The 21766-nt window shown below is 36.4% G+C and overlaps 1 protein-coding gene across 1 annotated transcript in view; it reads right to left on the bottom strand.

Annotated features, from left to right (window-relative positions):
* LOC150092754 (short transient receptor potential channel 5-like) overlaps window positions 1–17258 on the bottom strand; it is a 235133-nt gene extending 217875 nt beyond the window's left edge. The window contains exons 1-2 of the mRNA XM_090414270.1: window positions 17244–17258; window positions 325–501 (exon numbers count right to left, since the gene is read on the bottom strand). Of these exons, the coding sequence (XP_090270396.1) occupies window positions 325–501; window positions 17244–17258 (192 nt within the window). The remainder of the gene's footprint in view (window positions 1–324; window positions 502–17243) is intronic.
* Window positions 17259–21766: the final 4508 nt, after the last annotated feature.

The following is a 21766-nucleotide window of genomic DNA, read 5'->3' as shown; positions in this document are numbered from 1 at the left end:
CCTAAAGTATGGGAAATTGTCATACAAAATTGTATAAAATAATTCAATTTTAATTAATCTAAATAATCTAATGTATTTTCATTTATTTTATTTTATTTTACACTAGAAAGCACTGCTGCACGCATTTGGATTCCATTGTATTCATGCGCCCTATCTGTATGTTATTCCTAGTATTGTTCTCAACTGTACTGACGATGTCCTAAGACACTTAAGTCGACATATTTATGTATTAACAAAACCTATTATTGTGGTTTTACGTGTGTTTATTTAGTCATGAATTCTCCACAGGTTTCTTTATATAATCAAATAATAATAATGACTAACTTCCTTCTGTTGGTAATCAATTGCTAGCTGCAAACGAGGATATTTGACATCTGCTGAAATTGTTTGAAATCCATTTTTTGCTCGAAGTAGAAGGTCAACTTCCTTCGCTGAACGGCAAAGACTTACAAGGGTAACAGAAAATTTACGAACCTCTTCTGCAAACTGTGTGTATTCAGCCTACAAACAAATCAAATCATGAATTAGCATTTGAGCTACAAATCAAAATCTGAACTTTTTTTTTCTTTTTTTTGCTTTTTAATATCTAAAAAGCAAAATAACATAACAAAATAAAATGAAAATAACAAACATTTCCTTAATAATCAGAATGACATTTCGTTTTATTTACTTACCTCCACCAGAAGAGGTTGGAGGTGATAAATGCCATGTGTAGGCAAGTGATTATTACGGAGAAAGAAGGAACAGGCCAATGTTTTTGAAAGGATGGAGGTTGTATGTCTTGGGGAAGCAATATAATTTTTAAAAACAAGATGGAATGTAGAAAAGCCAGTTGGTTAAATTTGAGGCTGTACTGCATACATACAGATGTTTGTCATCAGCCACTGTTTCTGCATGCTTGGTGAAAATTAGAAATCTGATAATTAATGCCTTTTGAAAAAAATCCAGGGGTGCTTAAGGGTCAAAGCTGTATAACTGAGAGACCTCCACATAGCCTTTAAAGGAATGTGGAGAACCGACCAGGGCTTCTGACCTAATGTCCAATCCTCACCTTCTCGTCGTGTACCCTGTTGGGTATCTACAGGATATTGAACAAACGAGGATGGGCTGGCAATTTAGGATTTAGCCGATCAAATTGTATTCCTATTGGTTAAACCAAAATACAAAATGATGGTAGAACATGACAAAATTTCATTCCAGCTGGGGCGTCGCCTGGTTAAACAAGGCCCCCGTTGTTTTCGCAAGGGAACCAGGGTGAACAGTGAAAAGTCAGCTACTGGAACAAATCTGAAAACACACCCCAACTCAACATCATCAGAGTTAAAGATCGGTACTATCAATATAAGAAGCCTGAATGGCAAAGAAATGGAGCTAGCGGAGGAATTAGATAAGAACCAGATCAACATAATAGGGGTGACTGAAACAAAAAAGACAAAAACTGGTGAGATCTTTCTGAGCAATAAATACAAAATGTTATATTCAGGCAATGACAATCAAGGAAAAGAAGGAGTAGTCATAGGATTCAACACACAATACAAGGCTCATCTTCTTGAATGGTAGGCAGTGTGAAGTAGAGTGATTTGGGCAAATATCAGAATGGGAAACTGGACAATGAGACTTATTTGTGCCTATGGTCCCACAGAAGGTTCTACTAAGGTAGAAGTGGAGGAATTTTTTGATGCTTTAAAAAAAGCAACTGACACAATGAAAAAGGAAAAGTTAGTCCTTGTTGGGGGATCTAAATAGCTGAGTAGGAAATGATTGTCAGACATACAAAAATATATTGGAAAAATTTGGAGAAAAGAGCAAAGCTAATAATAATGGCAAATACGTGTTGGATTTCTGCTCAGGACATGGACTGGTTATTACTAACACCGTGTTCCAACGTAATAATGTGCACAAATTCACATGGAGAGAAGAGGCAAGAAATAAGTAAAGTCTTATTGACTATGTTAATGATGTTTTCTCCCTGGTGCAGGACACCAGAGTGTACAGAGGATTTGAAATTGGAAGTGATCACTATTTAGTCTTGAGCAGGATAAAATTGAATTTCATATTGAAAAGAATGACATGTAAGAAAGTTTTAAAGCGAGTAAAAGTTGAGAAGCTCTCAGATGTGAACTGTAGACTAAAATACACAAAGATTATTGAATGAAAAATGAAAGAGTTTGAGAACAGTAACCAAACCTTGGAGATTCAGTGGCAAACTCTGAAGAAAACATTGATTGATTCTGCCAGAGAGGCATGTAGTGAGGTTGTCTGCAAGGATAAAAAAATTAGAACTCCATGGTGGACACAGGAAGTTAAAGAGGCAGTGAAGGAAAAGAAGAAAGCATATCAAAAGTTCCTGGAAAATAAGTCAGCTTGTGCTCTTAGAGAATACAGAGACAAATGTAAGAAAGCTAAACAATGTGTAAAACTAGCTAAACAAAAGTCATGGGAGGACTTTGGCAAGAATATAGAAAATAAATATCAAGAAGGTGGCAAAATATTCTGGAGGTTGTTGAAGAAGCTTAGGAATGGAGGAAAGAGTGCTGTAAAAGGAGTTAGAGATGATAAAGGTGACATGAAAACGGGAGAAAAATATATCCTTGAAGTATGGAGTAATTACTTTGAGAAATTGCTAAATGAAACAAGCAGTGATGACAGCACAGTTGTAAAAAACACTGACCAGGCATGCAGTCAGGTATACATATCCATACTTGAAGTAGAAAAAGCCATCAAAGGCTTGAAATTTGGAATGGCAGCAGGAGTAGATGATATTCGACCAGAAATGCTGAAGTACGGTGGTATAAAAGTGTTATTACAGTGGCTGCACTGCATAGTTCAGAATGCCTGGACAGAGGGATGAATTCCAGATGATTGGAATAGAGCTCTCATAGTACCCATATATAAAAAGGGAAATAAAACTGAATGTGAGAATGACAGAGGTATATCCCTACTGGGTGTTCCTGGTAAGATATATGCAAGTATACTTGAGAAACGGTTGAGAAGAATTGTGAAAGAAAAGCTGGGTGAAGAACAAGCTGGATTCAGGCCAAAGAGAGGCTGTCAGGATCAGGTCTACACTGTAAGACAAATAGTGGAGAAATCATGGGAATATAACAAAGATCTGTATTTAAGTTTTGTCGATTTGGAAAAGGCATATGACAAGGTGCCAAGAGAGAAGCTATTCAATACGCTACAGAAAGCACAGGAAGATGGTTTAATGTTAAATCTGGTGTGAGACAATAATATACATTATCCCCACTATTATTCATTATCTATATGGATCACACAATGAAGGAAAGTGGTATTAAACATGATATCAAAATTGGAGATGTTGATGTCAGCTCTTTGCTTTATGCGTATGATGTTATACTTCTAAATAAATCTGCTACAAGTCTGCAAGATTCTCTGACTAAATTGAATAACTGTTGTAATAGATATGGTATGAAGGTCAGCAATAAAAAGACAAAGACAATGAAAATAGGCAGAATCATTGAAAATGTCAACTGTGTTGTGAATGGAGAACCTGTGGAACAAGTAAAACATTTCAACTACTTAGGAACGATTTTTAGTGAAGATGGTAAATTAAATATGGAAATAGACAACAGAATCAACAAAGGTGGTATGGTAGGAAGCCAATTAAATAAATTCATACGGAATAAGAGAGAATTAGTCGGAACACCAAATTTGAATACAAGACAGTGTTCAAACCAGTTTTAACTTATGGATCAGAGAGCTGGGTCAGAAGTAAAACAATTGACCAAAGAATAGAGACTGCAGATATGAGAGTCCTGAGAAAGATTAGAGGTGTGAACAGATGGCATCAATGGCAATATCATATTAAAAATGATTATATTAGGAAAGAACTTGACATTGTCAGCATCCAGGAATGCGTTAGCAGAGCTAATCTCAGGTGGTATGGTCACTTAAACAGAATGGGTGAGGAAAGATTCAAAACAAGTGTTCTCTGCCAAGTTGGCAGAAAAACGACCCAGAGGAAGATTAAGATATAGGTGGATTGATACGGTACAAAGTGCCTTAGATGACAGAAATATAAGATCTTGTAATGTTGGAGTCTTGACAAGTAACAGACTGATTTGGAAGAAAATTGTAGATGGGAAGTTAGTAATGATGTAAATTTTTCATATAGTACTATCATATCCTGTACACCTCTTGAGGGTACATGGCAGGAATTTGATGATGATGATGATGAAAAAAATCCAAATTTTTCAAAAGGCATTATCTATTTCACAATAGTTTTAATCACTAATTCACAGGTAATTAAAGGTAAGCCTTAGGGTACTTTTAAACAAACTAAGCATGCCATGTTTTTGAAATTAGATGAGCTTCATAAAAAACTTCAGTAATAGTCAGAGGGATGAATCCAAAGACTCATCTCTCGATGAGTCTTTGGACTCCCTGGGGGTGTCACATAATAATAATAATAATAATATATTGTTTAAAAATACTAATTTTCAATATGTAATATTAGCACTATGTTCCAGATGGTAAAGAAAACAATACTATCACCACCACAACAACAACAATATATATGAATATATATATATATTTAAGAATATATATATAAATATATAAGAATATATATTTTAGAAATCCATTAACTAATATGGAAAGGTTTTGGAAAAGTGAGAACTGCAGTGGATATAAAATATTCTCTTCAGGATCTGATGAAAAACATAAAAGCGAGTACAGAGTATTAAACTAAACATGAGATTGATCATGGCAGTTGATCAAAGTTTATTAGCAAACATTAAAAGTTTGCTAATAAACTTAGAGCTAATATTTCTCTACCATCATCAGGGCCATACTGAGCAATCTAAAATATTAACATAACAGTTTTTATACTTGGTTACAAAGTAAGTTATATGTGATAAGAAATTATGTTATATTATAAAGCTGGTAGAAGAAACTACCACATAACATGGTAGATTTCAATTCTCAGTCCATCATGTCCCAGAGCCTTACCTTTCTTTCTTTCTCTTTTTTTTTTTTTTTCACGCATCTTAAAAGCATTTGTTAATTCTTCTGGTAATAGAACCGGAAAAAGCCAATGAGAAGACTGTGCAGTTTATAGACGTGGGGCAAATTTGATGGACAAATGCCTGTATATGCCTAATTTTCTGTGTTAGAATGGTTTGGGGTTATATGCTTGGAGAAAGTGTTGTTCAGTGATAAGCCTGAAGTGCAAAATCAGAAAACTAGAGATATTGGAGGAGGTGAAAACAAATATGTCCCTAGCCATTCCTAGGACAAGTGACTGTGAGTGCAGCAATGACCATGTAGTACCAGCCAATCCTGGGATAAATAAGTTTGAGCACAGAAATAACCACACATAGCTAGATATAGTTTCCATAATAACCACACATAGCTAGATATTATTATTATTATTATTTGTCACTTCCAGGGAGTCCAAAGACTCATCGAGGGAGGGCATCTACTCTACAATTCTGATTCCACCAACTGACACCATCTACCACCGACCACCACCACTAGTATTTCCACAGACAATTGCAAACATCCATGCCCACGGTGGGATTCGAACCCACAGCCTCTTGACTGGAGAGCAGACACGCTAACCACTTGGCCAGCCAGGCGCTGGCATTATGCAAGAAGATGCTGAAATGCATGTACATAATTGCCAGAAGTAGTATCAGAAATAATGGAGAAGTTTTTGCCTTTGGTCAGCATGAATTGGCCCAAAATTATCAGCAATAGTAAAATATGGTTGACAGAAAACGATATAGTTACAGGGATAAAGTGTAATGGGTATAGAATTTTAAGGAGGATAAATACAATAGGACAGGAGGTGGGATATTGATGATGATAGCTGAAGAACTACAAACCAAAAAAATTAGAAGTTAAAGAGGTTTTTAGGCCGGGGGGGGGGGAATAGTTCATTTGAGGATGTCTGGTATGAGATAGAGGAGAACAAGACAAAATATATTTGTTGGTTGCTGCTATAGATCATGGGATTCACAGGAAGATGTGGATGTCATGCATAAGCAGATTAGCATGAGTGCAAGCCAAGCAATTATTATGGAGAACTTCAATTATGGGGACATAGGTTGGAAGGAGGAAAGGGAGCATGGCAGGTTGGAAGTGAAATTTATAAACTTGCTAAGAGGTAATTACCTGAAACAGCATGTCATGGAATAAACCATGACATGCTGTTTCAGGATTTGAGAATGCTGGATCTGATAATAGCATCAAAAGAAATATTCATAAACAAGGTAGACACTCTGCCTCCAACTGGGAGGAGTGATCATGCAATATTATTCTGGGAAGATGCTAAACATGTGGAATTCTCTGTCAAGAAAGGGTGCAGGCTGAACTATAAAGCTAGTAATTATGTGAGACATGGGAGGCATCTTGGAGCAGTGCCATAGTTTGAGAAGGTGTATGAGAGGTGGTCAGGGATTGTTTGAGATAAGCAGTATCACATTGCATACCAATAGTTAACAGGATAACGGGGGGGGGGGGGGGAATTAATTGAATGAGTAGAGATATAAAGCAAAAGCTGCAAAAAAAATAAATAAAACATTGTGGATGGAATATAAAGAGAAAGGTGATCTGTATACTCATGAGCAATACCAAATGCAAGAAAGAAGAATGAAAGGCTAAATCAGCTTGTGCGAGAAAATGCATAGCAGAATTCTTTCTCTTACTTGCTGCTATGCAACAAGTAAGAGAAAGAATGATCATGGAAAAATAACTTGACTCAGTGCTGATGGTAAGAAAGTGACAGAAACAGAAGAAATAGTTTAGCTATTAAGTTATCACTTTGCAAGGGTATATCATCCAGGTGGTGACTTTACAGTTACTGAGATGATAGAGACTGAGCACTGAAGTGGAGGTACTCAGTATATTGAAAAATATCAATGTGAATACAGCAGTTGGCCTGAATGATATGTCAGCTCGTGCACTACAAGAATGTGCAAGTAAACTGGCAGTACATATGACGAAGCTGTTTAATCTCTCTCAGCTTTGGCAAACTTCCAAGAGAATGGAAATAAGGTAAGATAGCTCCATTACATAAAGGTGGCTCTAAGACAGCAGTAGTATATTATGAGGGTGGACTGAAAAGTTCTCGGCCTCAACCATAGATGGCAACACTATTGGCAAGTTTTGTTGTTTTCTAAGTTAGTATATCTATCATAAGCATCCATGTAAAATTGCAAGTCATTCTATCAAGTAGCTTGTTTTATACACCTGTCTGAAGCAAAAGTGTTGTCTGTATCCCTTGAAATGGATAAAATTGAGTATCTGTAAAAGAAGGTTTAATGCCAAAGAAATTCATTTGAAGTTCATAAAAGTTTATGGGCACACTTCCCCTTTGTTTTTGACAATTAAGAAATGGGCTGCTGAGATTAAACATGGCTGTACCAGCCTTGAAGATGATCCATGTGAAGGATGTCCAAAAAATGTAACACCGCCAGAAATCATTGATCAAGTGCACGATATGGTATTGGATGACTGACGAATCAAAGTGCGCGAAATTGCTGAGACTATAGGCATTTCAAAAGAACATGTAGGATATATATTTTGCATGGAGAATTGCATATGAAAAAGCTTTGCACAAGGTGGGTGCCTTCTTGTTCACAGCAGATCAAAAACGTACTAGCATGAAAATCTCTGAACAGTGCTTGGAGCATTTTAACAAGAATAAAACTGATTTTGTGCATCAATTTATTACTATGGATGAGAATTGGATTCACCATTACACACCAGCCAAACAGCAGTCAAAACAGTGGACAGAAACTGGTTGTTCAGTGCCAAAGAAGACAAAGTCAGTTCCATCAGCAAGAAAGGTCATGACATCACTGTTTTGGGATGCTAAAGGCATTTTGTTTATTACTTATCTTGAAAAGGGTAAAACAATAACCGGGGGGTATTATTACGATCTTTTAACCAGACTAGACAAAAAAATTCTTGAGGAAAGACCTGGTTTGCAGAAGAAAAATATCATCTTTCATCGGGACAATGCACCTGCCCACAAAGGTGTTTTGGTAATGGGAAAATTAAGGGATATGCACTATGAATTGTTGGAACATCCACCCTATTCCCCAGATTTAGCTCCCTCTGACTTCTATCTCTTCCCAAAACTAAAACTCTTCCTCGCTGTCAGCGTTTTTCTTCGAATAAAGTGATTACAGCTGTACAGGGGTATTTTGCAGATCTTACTGAGAACCACTAGAGGGACAGGATAATGGCTTTGGAGCATCGCTAGAATAAATGTATTACTCTTAAGGGAGATTATGCTGAAAAATAAAAAAAAAATTGAAATTATAAATTCGTTTTTTTTCATTGTCAGGCCTAGAACTTTTCAGACCACCGTCATATAGACCAATTAGTATCTCTGGGGTGGTGGTTAAGGTATTGGAAAAGTTGGATAAAGGTAAAAGCCAGCAATTGGTGAATAGAAATATGATACTCTATAGGAATTAGCACTGCTTTGTAAAGGATAGATCCTGCATTAGTAATTATTGACATTCTATAATAAAGTGTCAGGAGAATACAAAGAAAATTATTACATTACGATATTGCTGGAATTTGCAAGGTATTTGACAGAATACTGTAGGGAAAATTATTGTATAAATTGGAGTAACTAGGAATGGATATGAGAATGATGATAAAGATGGGGCGGGGGGGGGGGCTGACAGAGAGATATCAGAGAGAGTGGTGTGTGGTGAAGCAGAATCAAGGTGAATGAGAGTTACTATGGGAGTGCCTGAGGACTTTGTACTAGGGTTCTTACTATTCTTTAATTTGTACATGAATGATACAAGGAAAGATTTAAGAGGAGGATATTCAGTTGCTTGCTGATGATGAAAAACTGGTGAGGACAATAATTGATAAAGAATATGTAAATATCCTGCAGGATGATATAAATAAATAAATAAAAGACAGAAAAAGAAGAGCAGACCTTTGGTCTGATAGAGCTCCCTGGCAAGATTTGTCCGAGTGCAGAGGTTATCAATCTTAAACTAAATACCTCAACTTCAACTTCTACATCTTTCCTTCATTCTGTTTTATATTCTTTATTTGTCCTTGAAAAAAAAAAAAAAAGAAAAAAAAAAGAGTGCAGAGAAAATTCACAATGACTATGATGGTCTTTGGAATGACTATGATGGTATCTTGAAAGAATGTAAAGCAAAGCCTTGCAAAGCCTCATGAATAGGAAGAGGGGGGGGGTATGATTGAGACATATAAGTTGGTTAGGGGTTGTTATCAGGTGAACATGATAAGGAGGGTATGAGAAGTAATTTTTTTTTATGGAGAGTGGTTGGTGAATGGAATACATTGTGGAGTGTATAGTGAAAGCAAACACACTGAATCAGTTTAAGGCATGATGGGATGAGCTTTGTGTGTAATAGTGTGTACATCCCATGATGAGTCTTTCTCTGATTCTATGGGAGTCGGATGTTAATATTAATAATACTAGTAATAATAATTTATTTACATCAAATATGCAAATAAAGATTTAGAATAATTTTCACAAAATTAAAAAATTTATCTGGAATAGCTTGGCTTAAGGAAAAATGACAAGTTTGATCATCAATTTACTGTATTAAAAGTTTCTGGAGTCACCTTTTTAAATTGCTTCCTGTGAAAGAACCCACAGGTTCCAGGTGTATTAAACGTTTTTCCATTTGGACAAAAAGATTATCACATTTATGAATAACAGCAGTATTAACTAGTGCAGCACTTTTTACTTCACTCTTAGAACTTTATCTTGTTGTTAAAAACTGTAACAAGCAGTGAAAGGTAAGTTTAATCATTGGCCCCCTCTCACTCTCCTGTGATGTTCGATACACTAACATCACTAAATTTAATAATTTTAACCTTAGCATGTAATAGGTTTATGTGTCTTATTCAGTTCACTGGAGAAACTGTAACCTTACTTTGAATTTTATATACCATTATTAACAACGATAAAATAAAATAATAGTTATAAGTAGGTTATAATTCCAAGTAAATCACCAGAGAGAGATGTAGCAAGCAATGATGCTATTAAGAAACTGAGTTCACAAATACTCTGCATCAGTTCATTCATTGCAGCATCATGTACTAAAACTGTTGTATGAATAAATACAGCATCATATAAATTGGCATTTGTTATACCTGAAAAGTGTTGCATGAGCAAATGCAGCATAATAGCTACCAGTCATAATTGAAAAGCATCACGTGAGCAGTTCATTGAAAAGTGAAAAATTTTATAGTATTACTATACCTAAAAATGCAATGGAAAATGGCTAAATTTTGTAATTAAAAAATAAAAATAAAATAAATAAATAAAATATCATTATCATACCAAGACCCCATGAAGTCAAAGACTCATCTAGGAGATCAATTTGTCATACACACAATTCATCATACCGCATCTTAAACACGCTAAAATTCTCTGCAGACATCACCTTCTCAGGCAAGACATTACAATCATTCACGACTATGCATGCAAAAAACCTACTTCTGACTCATCTGCTCACACCCTCCTTATGCAGCTTCCAGGGATGACCTCTGGTTCTCCCCTGATCTTCCCTCATTTTCTGTAAAACCTCTTCAACATTGATACTATAACAACCCGAACTAACATGTAGGTCTCTTTCATATCACTCGTCTTCCTCCTATCCACTAGACTCTATAAATTGCATCTTCTCAACCTTTCCTCATATTTGATATTCCAGCGATCAGAAACTAACTTAGTCAATAGCCTCTGGACCCTTTCCAACATCTCTTCATCCTTTTGAAAACCAGGTGACCGAATCTGTGCATAGTAGTCCATATGTGGCCTAATCAGAGCCTTATACAATGGAACAAGAATCTCTTTACTTCTACAAGTCAGTGTCCTCCATACCATTCCCAGAATTCGTTGTATTATCCTCACAATTTTGGCAATGTGTCCACTAAATTTCAGATCTTATCCACTATCACCCCAAGATATCCAACAATATATCATCACCAAGTGTAAACTCTACATCCCATCTCTGTTTCTCAAATTTTAAAACCTTACATTTTGCAACATTGACTTTTTTTTTTTCCAATTTCAGTACCCATTCACTCAATCTATCCAAGTCTTCTTATAAGGCCACAACATCTTCTCTACTCTTCATAGTTCATCTCCCAACTTTTCATCATCTTCCAACAAATGAATATCCCCACCAAATCAACCCCAATATCATTAACATACAGGTTAAATAGCAATGGTCCTAAAACAGACCCTCGAGGCACACCACTAGTTACTTTCCTTTTCCGGAATATTGCACTGCCATATACAACTATCAGAGAGGCAGTAGGTATCTGATAGATATCTGGTAAGCAGATACCTATCAGAGAGGCAGTCTCTGAACCGATGCACTAATCTAACATCCAACCCATCCAATCTAGTTTGACTATCAATTTATCATGTGGTAATCTATTAAAAGCCTTTGCAAAATCTAAGTATATTACATGTGTATCCCTCTCCTCTGTCCAATGAGGTTATCACATTATTGTAAGTCATAACTTTATAATAAGTAAGTAGATTACTAAAACATGACCTCCCTTTAGAAAATCCATGTTGTCCATCAAAGACAATACCATTATTTTCAACCCACTTCTGGATCCTAGTTCTCACCAGCTTCTCCAACACCTTAACCACAACATCTGACACCACATAAACCTATAATTTGATGCTTGAGTTCTATCACCTCCTTTATGAAACAGAACTTGCCTCGGAACTTGACCCCGTGCAAGACTCATATTACAAAAATATGTCAAGGTACGTGCCAATTCCCAGGCACATCCCTTCAGAATACGTGGTGATATATTATCAAGTCCCACAGCCTTATTAAGATTGAGTTTGCTCAATTCTCCATACAACTCTTGCTCACTTACAGTCATTCTCTCCTCTTCCTCATCATCATCATCTGCACTCAAACTCTACACGATGTGACATGCACAAGATGAAAGACCTTCATGAACTGCTCATTAAGCATCTCCACTAATCTTCTGAACAAATTGTTCTTATACCATTTTCTCCAATCAATGTCATCCTTCCATAATCTTTTTTTTTTTTTTTTCTTTTGTTGGCTGCATATCGAAAGAACTCCCTAGGATTCTTTCAGCTTCATTATTCAACTGCTGCTCACATTTCTCTTTTGCTACCTTTACCAACCAAGTCACCTTCTTTGCCTGGTCTTTGTAATCCTCATGGAATTGGTTATTACCACTTCTCTTATGCTTCCTCCTTAACCTCTTCATCCATTTCACACCTACCTTATTTAACCTTCTGACCCTTGGAATACATTTAGACATTGCTTCTTCTAGATAGTTCTTGAATATCCCCCCAAGCTGGATTGATTTCTTTTCCAGCCAACTCCTCATTCCATGCTAAACCTGTAAGCTGTCTTCTGAGCTCCTCATAATCACTAGCCTTGCAGTTCAACATATGCCCTTTTTATCACAGAGGTCCTCACACTTCTGGCAACCACCCAGATAATCACTTCATGGTCACTCTCACTAAATAGAGGATGATTTGACACCTCATATAATCACCTGAGGTAGTTGTCCCTCAAAAACTCAAGAAACTCATTTCCTTTACTTCCAGTTGCTATATCTTCATCCCAGTCTATATTGCCTCAATTAAAATTGCTCATAATGATCACCCTTTTCTTATTTGCTTGCCTAATTTGATTATACATTTCATAGTCACTACCATCCACATTACCAGGTGTATAATAACCACATCTGACTAAGTATTTCATTCTATTCACCTCTATTTCACGCCATACTGCCTCAAAACCTTCTTGCATCTCCACTTTGTATGGAGACATAACTCTTTCTCTTCATCTCCCCCTCCCTTTTTACCCTTTCTATCTTAACAAAACACAACATACCATTCCATCTCTATTCCTGTCAGGATGTCATCCTCTTCCAACCATGTCTCACTTATTCCAACAATTCTTGGGTGAATAGACTCAATTAATGCAATCTTTTTATTTGATTTGTTTATTAAAATAAAATAAACATTTGTTAAAAGATTAAAAGGGATGATATTATGTGATATTAAGAATGCAAAGAAGATAAGCATACTGCATGAAAAAAAGAATGAACTCTTGGGTTGGAAAATATATGTTGCTATAGGTTATATTCACATTGAGTGTACAAAAGTTATAAATGTGTAGGATTTTCATACAGGTAGATCTAATTATAAATGTTGTGGTTGCAAAGTGAAGTCCTTGGTTTGGCTGGATGTCATCAGCAGCATAGTTGCTGAGTGAAATCTAGAATTAGGCTAGTGCACCAGTGATGCTATCTATAAATAAAAACTAGCATGATAATCTTATTGACATTTGATATTGATCTGAATTGAATGAAACACTTCTTATATAATGTATTTTTTTTTTTAGTTTACACTTAAAATATTTGAATACTGTTGTGAATTATTGAAATATTAATTTATTATCTTTTATTATGTATGTATTGGGGAAAATTTAATGAGCAGGATCATGGCAGTTATTAGTATTTTACTTTATGACTCATATGCATAAGTTTTAAAAACCAACAACTAATATTTCTGAGTATTAATTTCTTTTGAATTTGGTAAAATCCTCAATGGGACCAAAAACTTGTTTGTCCTCCATCATAGTCAGGATTTAGGTTTATTCAAAACAAAAAAGCACCTCAACTGGTGAAAAAAAATATCAATAATAAGATATGCTGATGACATGGTACTAATCAGAGAAAATGAAGAGGATTTGAAATTGTTTATTAGTCATAATAAACTAATAGTGAACTGTGATAAATTTGGAGTAAAAATAAAACATAGAAGACAAAACCAATGCTAATCACAGGTAAAAGGATGGATAAAAACCTAAACATAACCTTAAAAGGCTGCCAAACTAAAGAAGTAGATAAGTATTTTCACTTGGTTATAAATTAAATTAAAGATGCCAAGAAGTTATATTTTTGGTTTATCCTTTATACAAGTGTAAGCAAACAATTTTTTTTTATTATTATCCAGGCCTCCGTGGAGTCAAAAGACTCATCGTAGGAGGTCGTTTTTAGGAAACAAAGTTTATCATACCACTCCTTGAACCCATTGACTGTTCCCACTCCAACCACTCTATCAGGCAATGCATTCCAAGGTTCAACCACCCTCCACACAAAGAAACCACTCCTTACCCTCTTGCACACAGCCTAACTGCCAGGGATGGTCCCTTGTCATTGCTCCTTCCTGCCGTGACTGCCTCTAAACTGTTTCAATCGTATCGCCTCTCCTTCTTCTATCCACCAAACTCTGCAGTCCATATTCCCTCAGTCGATCCTCATAACTCATATTGCACAGTCCCGAAACCATCTTTGTTATCCGCCTCTGTACCCTTTCCACAGTCAATTTATCCCCTTCAAATCCTGGAGACCAAATCTGAGAACAATAGTCTAAGTGTGGTCTGATCAGGGTCTTATACAATTCATTTGTCCATCTGTCTAGTTTATTCAAATCCTCTTGCAGGGCTGCCACATCTGCACTATTACTGATAACCCTTCCCAGCTTCACATCATCCGCAAACAATTGAGTGTCCCCTTGCAATCCATTTACAATATCATTGATATAAAGGTTGAAAAATACAGGTCCCAGTACAGAGCCCTGTGGAACCCTACTTGTAACCTTCTGCTTCCTTGATACTGCCCCACCATACACTACTCTCTGATACCTATCAGTCAGCCAATCCTGAATCCATTTGACTAACCCAACATTTAAACCCACGTGCTGCAACTTAAATATCAGCTTATCATGTGGCACCCTATCAAACGCCTTTGCAAAACCCAAAAAAATGGCAGTATATGCTTTTCCCTCATCAACTGCTCTTGTCACTTTATTATAAAAGGCATGATTGCCTTTTATAATAAAGTGACAAGTGACTTTTTATAATAAAAAGTAACTTTTTATAATAAAGTGTAAAGCAAGAGCACCCCTTAACAAATCCATGTTGATTCTCACAGATAACATTATCCTCATCTGCCCAACGCTGTATATAGTCCCTCACTAATTTCTCCAAGACCTTAACAACTACTGATGAAACACAAACAGGCCTATAATTAGACACATCCAGTCTGCTACCACCCATATGCAATGGTACTATCTTACCTTCCTTCCATTCCTTGGGTACCTTTCCTAGCCAGATTTTCATTGAAATGCCAGGACAAAGGAGCTGTCAGTTCTTTGGCACATTTTCTCAAAACTTGTGGTGAAATACCATCCAGTCTCACAGGTTTACTGAAATCGAGAGTACTCAGTATTTGGAACACACTCTCCTCTTGCACTTCTAAACCCTGAACCTGCCCTATCCCTCTAGTATTAAATCCTCCTCCAGGATGAAATACTCCAATAAAGTGCTCGTTGAACAACTTCACTAAGTCCTCTGCATCAGTCACTCTATTCCCATTTTTATCCCACAATGTCATTCTTCCACAATCGTTTCTCCACCTACTGGCCACATAGCTAAAAAATTCCCTAGGATTTTCTTTGGATCTTAGTGCCAATCTCTTCTCATATTCCAGTTTTGCCTTTCTCATCATTCTGGCCCCTCTCCTGGCCTGCATCTTATATTCTTCATGTATCTATCCTCCACCCATCTCCTTATATCTCTTCCATAATCTCTTTTTCAACTGCAGTTCCTGTTTGATATCGTTTGTCATCCACTTTACACCAAATTGTGTCTGCTTCTTCGCCCATGGAATACAGCTTACTATTGCTGCAAACAAATAACCTTTCCCAATTTCCCAAGCACTAATGATATCCTGGCCTTCCAATTCTGCTCTCCATGGAACTGCCCCTAGTTGATACCTAAGACTGTTATAATCACCCACCTTATAATTCCACATACGTTCCCTTTTCTTTGATATGCCTGCATGTCTGTTCATCTTCTAAGCCAAAACCACATGGTCACTCTCTCCAACTGGTGGGAGAGATGTCATCTCACTTATTATCAGCTCTTCTGATGCTATGACCAAATCCAAAACTCTTGAACCTCTCGTTCCCTCTATTACATGCTGCCGAAGACATTTGTCCCTCAAGAATTCCAGAAATTCTATCTCCTTCTTACTACTTGCATTTTCCTCTTCCCTGCTTATAGTGCTGTAGTTAAAATCCCCCATAACAATCATTCTTCTTGCACTTGCCAAGCTCAACTGCCCAAACATCTCCTGGTCCCCACCCCTCTGTGCTCATTATTTTAGAGCAACACCCCACTAAATTTTCTGTCTTGGCCACTTCTACCTCACATTATATGCTTTCAAAACCATTTGTGCCACTACTTTCCAAAGCCTCCACTCTTAGAGGACATAAGTCATCACTTATCATAAGTAGTTCTCCACCACCATGTTTTCTTTTCCTATCCTGCTGAAAAATGCTGTACCCTGCCACTTCAATTACGGTTATTATATCATCCTCCGTCAACCACATCTCAGAGATCCTGATAATCTTTGGTCAAGTTGATGCTATCGGTGCCACCAGTTCATCTCCTTTATTTCGGATACTCCTGGCATTAGTATAGAGCATAAAAATGTCACTGCTTCTATACCTATCATTGTCCCCCCTCTCGACCCCCCCCCCTGGGCTCAATGTTACCTGATGTCATCTGCCCTTCTCCCAAGCACCCATTCCCACAAGAGGCCACCCCTGCTACCATCCACCCTGGGAATTCTAGTTTCCCTGCATTGACACACTGACTCGTTCAGAAAACAGCAATCTTTCCAGATGCCTTTGTCCTTTCTCATTCAAATGTAAGCAGTCTCTAGCATACAGTTCCCTTCTGTCCTCAAATGCTCTCCAAGCATCCACGTGTTCCAATCCTCTCTTCTCACATGTTCTGGATATTATGCGATTCAGTATTGCTGCTCTTCTGCTCAGCTCATCACTATCATACCTGGGCAACACACATACAATCTTCCCTCTCCGCATTTTCTTTTGCACAACTTCAAGCAAGAATCTCAGATGTCTCACCACCCGATTTACACTACCACTCAAGTCATTCGTGCCCACTATCACAATCATTTCATCCATCCTTTCACCCCTCTTAATTACCATAGTCACATTTTCTATCATCCTTCCAGGCAAACACACCTCTGGCATCCTATGACCTCTGGCACACCAGAGATCATCAAGTCTCCATACATCACACCTCTGTGTTCCTTGATTGCTCACCTCACTCTCTCTCTCCTCTAACCCTTTCTCTCTGTGTTTCCCTACTTACCTGCTGTCCTCGCATCAGTCTTCCTTGGTTCCAGCACTTTCTCGCATTCTCCCCTCCTCTATCGTTCCCATAGCTCTCTTTCACTCCCTCTCTTCTACTGTTTCCATTCTCTCCTCTTCTATCATTCCTATATGTCTCTCTCATTCCCTCATCTCTACTGCTCCTATTCTCTCCTCTTCTAGCATTCCCATATCTCTCTCTCTCATTCCCTCTCTCCTACTGTTTCTATTCTCTCTTCTACCATTCCCATACCTCACTCTCCTTCCCTCTCTCCTACTGTTTCCATTCTCTCCTCTTCTATCATTCCCAAAACTCTCTCTCCCCCCCTACTCTGATTTGTCTTGCATTTATCTCTTCCATTCTCCTAATCTCATCTTTCATACTTCTCATCTCATTCACAAGACATTCCGCCTCCTCTTTCAGCTCATCTATCTCTCTCTCTCTGCAAGTCAGTCACTCTTAATCGAAATTCATTCTCCCAAACAAAACCATCTCCGAAACTTTCACAGTCACTCATGCCTTCCACACTATCGACTATTATTTTCTCATTCATATTTTTTTTTTTTCATTCTCTCCTATCACACTACTCGTCTTCCGATATTCATTTCCTGTTCCTGGAGCAACTAGGTCAGTTATCGATATATCTAATTCGTTTATTTCCTCCCACTTCCTGCATTTTGCACACATACGCACCCCCCCCTCTCTCACCAGCCACATATCCAACTCCTGTGACACATATATGCTGCAAGCACTGCATGCCACAAAATCCCTTATTATATTACTTATAATAGAATTCTTACATGGCGGAGGACTTGGTGACACGCCATTTGCGATTGCAGCTGAATCCGCCATCATTCCTTACTGCCGAGGAACTACTAAAGTAATCATTAATTATATATAAATGCTATATAAACACTGTATTATACATATATATAAAAGCTAAATGTATATATACATATATATAAATGCTATATTCATCTATACCAAATAGAGAATAACTTATCTTTTCTTCTACTGCCAATACTCCTGACTGTGACCTCGCATTCTCGGTAATAACTCAAAAATAGCACGATATGTAAGAACGAAACTCTAAAGCAGAACCACTAAACAACACTTGTGTTACTGAGAAAAAAATGGAGCACAATTCACAAAAGAATTCACACTATACACCTTTTATAAAACACTTTTTTTTTAACAACAGCTCAATTTTGCAAAGGCGTTTGACAGGGTGCCACATGATAAGCTGATATATTTCTTCATTCTCTCCTATCACACTACTCGTCTTCTGATATTCATTTCCCGTTCCTGGAGCAACTAGGTCAGTTATCGATATTTAATTCATTTATTTATCTGTGGCAGAATTAGAGCTACCACTCTATCCATTCACATTCTTAATTCTGCTAACCCTGACGATGAAGACTATCACTCATGCAGTGATCCTGGGATAAAGCAGAAAACATTATATTAGGGAATTCTTACAATAAACGACATTATTATACACACTCAAAAGGATGTGTGCTTTGCATTATGGGATACTAAGGCAATTAATGTGAAGTCATTATTAGCCTCTATATACAAGTGGCTTAGTCATGAAAATACTTCATGTGAAAACTGCTTGCTTATGCTTGGATAAAGCATAAACCAAGAATACAATTTCTTGGTATTATTAATTTAAGTAGATAGATAAATTTATATATCTGGGAAGTCTAATCAACAATGATAATGAAAAATGCCAATAAGAAATAAAATGAAGAATACTAATACTAAAAACAACTTTTCTTCACATGAAACAAATATGTAACAACAAAGGAAAGTTAATATAAATACAAGAATATGACAGATAATTGCTATATATATTTCACATTAATATATACTTCCAAAACATGAACTGATGGAAAATAAATGGAGAAAAAGATTGACAGTTCTGGGGGTGGATTGGACAAAAGGGTTAAAAACAAACGGAAAAAAAAAATTACTGAATGGACAACTACATCAGTAAGAGAATAAAATGAAGTTCTTAGAGCATTATGATCATCACTGGAAAACTACATAAGAAGAAGAAGGGGCAGGCTGATAAAAATCACTATATGAAGGGCATGGAACAATGGTCAGTCAGAAATTTTATCCATATCTTTAGAGATGTCCATGCTGAGAATAAGTGGAAAACAACAGCAGAATTAATACATATATACATCTCAGGATATATATATATATATGTTGTAATGGATTTACTCAGCTATGTGACACAAATGAAGAAAGTTAATGAATAAAAGGCAAGGGATAAATGAAATAGGAAAAAAAAAAAACTATTTACTATTTTAAATGCACGACTAAAAAAAAAGAGAAATACAAAATCTATACAATACTATAGAACAACAGCTATAAATTAAGTTACAAACAGATTACTGACATTTCAATATGTTCTGGATCGCACAACACTGTTCATACAACAAGATCATACCCATGTTCTCATGGGTATGATCTTGTGTGTACCACCATTGAGTTATAGCTTAGGTTAGTATTAAGGTAGACTGAATGGAGAACAATTTCTGTTGATTAACCATTTTTCTTTCAGGCTCATCATAGCATCTAAAAATGTTTTCTACTTTATCCCAGGATCATTGCATGATGATAGTCTCCATCGTCAGGGTTAGCAGAATTAAGAATGTGGATGGATAGAGTGGTAGCTCTAGTTCTGCCACAGATGATGTCTCTCACATGTATGTAGATTTTTCTGTATGACCCAAATATGGTATATTGCAGTTACACAAATGATGGTAAACCCCAAGATATTTTAAGATGTCATGTTTTGGTTTTTCTGTTAACAAGGAAGGAACAGAGTTTTGAGAGAGGAGTGAAAGATGTACAGATGTTATATATATATATTTTTTTGAGAATTTTGACTAACTTTCATAAAACGGAGCTGACATACGGTAGAAAAATAAAACCTTTTACATCACTATCTCCAATATGGAGAGAAGGTGAGGTAAACAAGAGATTATTAAAAGTCTGCTTACAATAACTTACACTTGGATAAAGGATTAAACAAATTATATAAATTTTTGGTATCTTTAATTTATAGTATAACCAGGTGAAAAAACTTCCAAAAACTTTCTCCAATGCAGAGTAATTTAATAATATGTGACACCTTTTGTCAACTTGTATATGAAAATATGACTTCTTGCAGGCGTAAACTTCTGTGACTAATTGGTTCAAAAGACATATTTTGGTGATTACACCACAATTTTTTATTATTATTCAGTTCTATAAAACACTGAAATAATAGTTCCCGACAAGTTTCGTAAATCGTAGGATTTACATCTTCAGGGGTAAATAGTATAACTTAAAGTTTAAACAAGAGAATTAATAAATACAAATCATAACCGTCTGGCTATTCATAAAACTCAAATAACAGAATGCAGATATATAACGTTATTCACGTTGAACAATACTGGACGATGTTACATGTGCTTGTTCTTGTTCATACAGTCCGAGCTCAGATTGAGGTAGATTTTTTATTAGAGCTGACCACACTTGATGGAGAATTAAACCTTGATTTTTATTGCTTTGGGTTGGGTTTTTTAGCATATTAGCAGCTTCTTTAAATTTTCTTATATAACTGTTGTTTTCTATGTATACCATCGTCGTTTTTTTGCCAGAGTACATCGTGTCCAGTGGAAGTAGTATGGAAAGCAAGACCCGTTTTTTGTTCTCTTTTGTATTGTACGTCTTTTTGGTGTTCATATATGACTTCTGCATTACTTCAACTTCAGTATTATCTTATCTCTGGATCTCACTGAAGAGACCTCAATAAAGGTCAAAACTGGTGTGGGCAGTGACCCTTCCCATAATGCACAGCATTATACATGTCTGCAAGAAGATGTGCTTTGAATTATGGGATACTAAGGCAAGTGATATGAAGTTTTAGCCTCCTTATACAAGTTTCCCCAGTCCTGAAAATACTTCAGGAGCAAACTTTTGTTTGCTTATACTTGGATAAAGAATTAATCCAAGTATATAAATTCTTGGTATCTTTAATTTATAGTATAACCAAGTGTAAAAACTTCCAACAATCAATACTGAAGAATGCAATTTATCAAGTGACTGGTAGCTAATGTTTTTCTCCCGTCCCTGGATGTCAAACTTACACATGTGTCAGAAAACTGACGACCTTTTATACAGAAAATCCACACATATCAATAGATACCTCCATGCACAATCTCATCATTATTCACCCCAAAAGTTGACATTTATACATTAGGTAAATGTACTCACTCCTTCCTCAGTGAAGAAGAAATCACCAGAGAACTAAAGTTTCTTCTAACCACCTTTCGAAAGAATCAAAAGAATGTAAACAGACCTTTAATAAGCTCCTGTTTACTCCATATGCTCACCATACTGAAGATAATAATGGTGTAACAGGTTTTATTTCTCTACCATATATCAACTTGGTTTTACCAAAGTGAGCCAAAATTCTCAAAAACATATTGGCAGTTGAATGTAAGAATGAATATAATATGCTA

This window comes from Typopeltis vanoorti, chromosome 25 (assembly GCF_054136105.1).
Source record: "Typopeltis vanoorti isolate ZY-2024b chromosome 25, IOZ_Tvanoo_1.0, whole genome shotgun sequence".
In the NCBI taxonomy this organism is placed as follows: Eukaryota; Metazoa; Arthropoda; class Arachnida; order Uropygi; family Thelyphonidae; genus Typopeltis; species Typopeltis vanoorti.
This window is presented reverse-complemented; position numbering and strand designations above follow the sequence as displayed.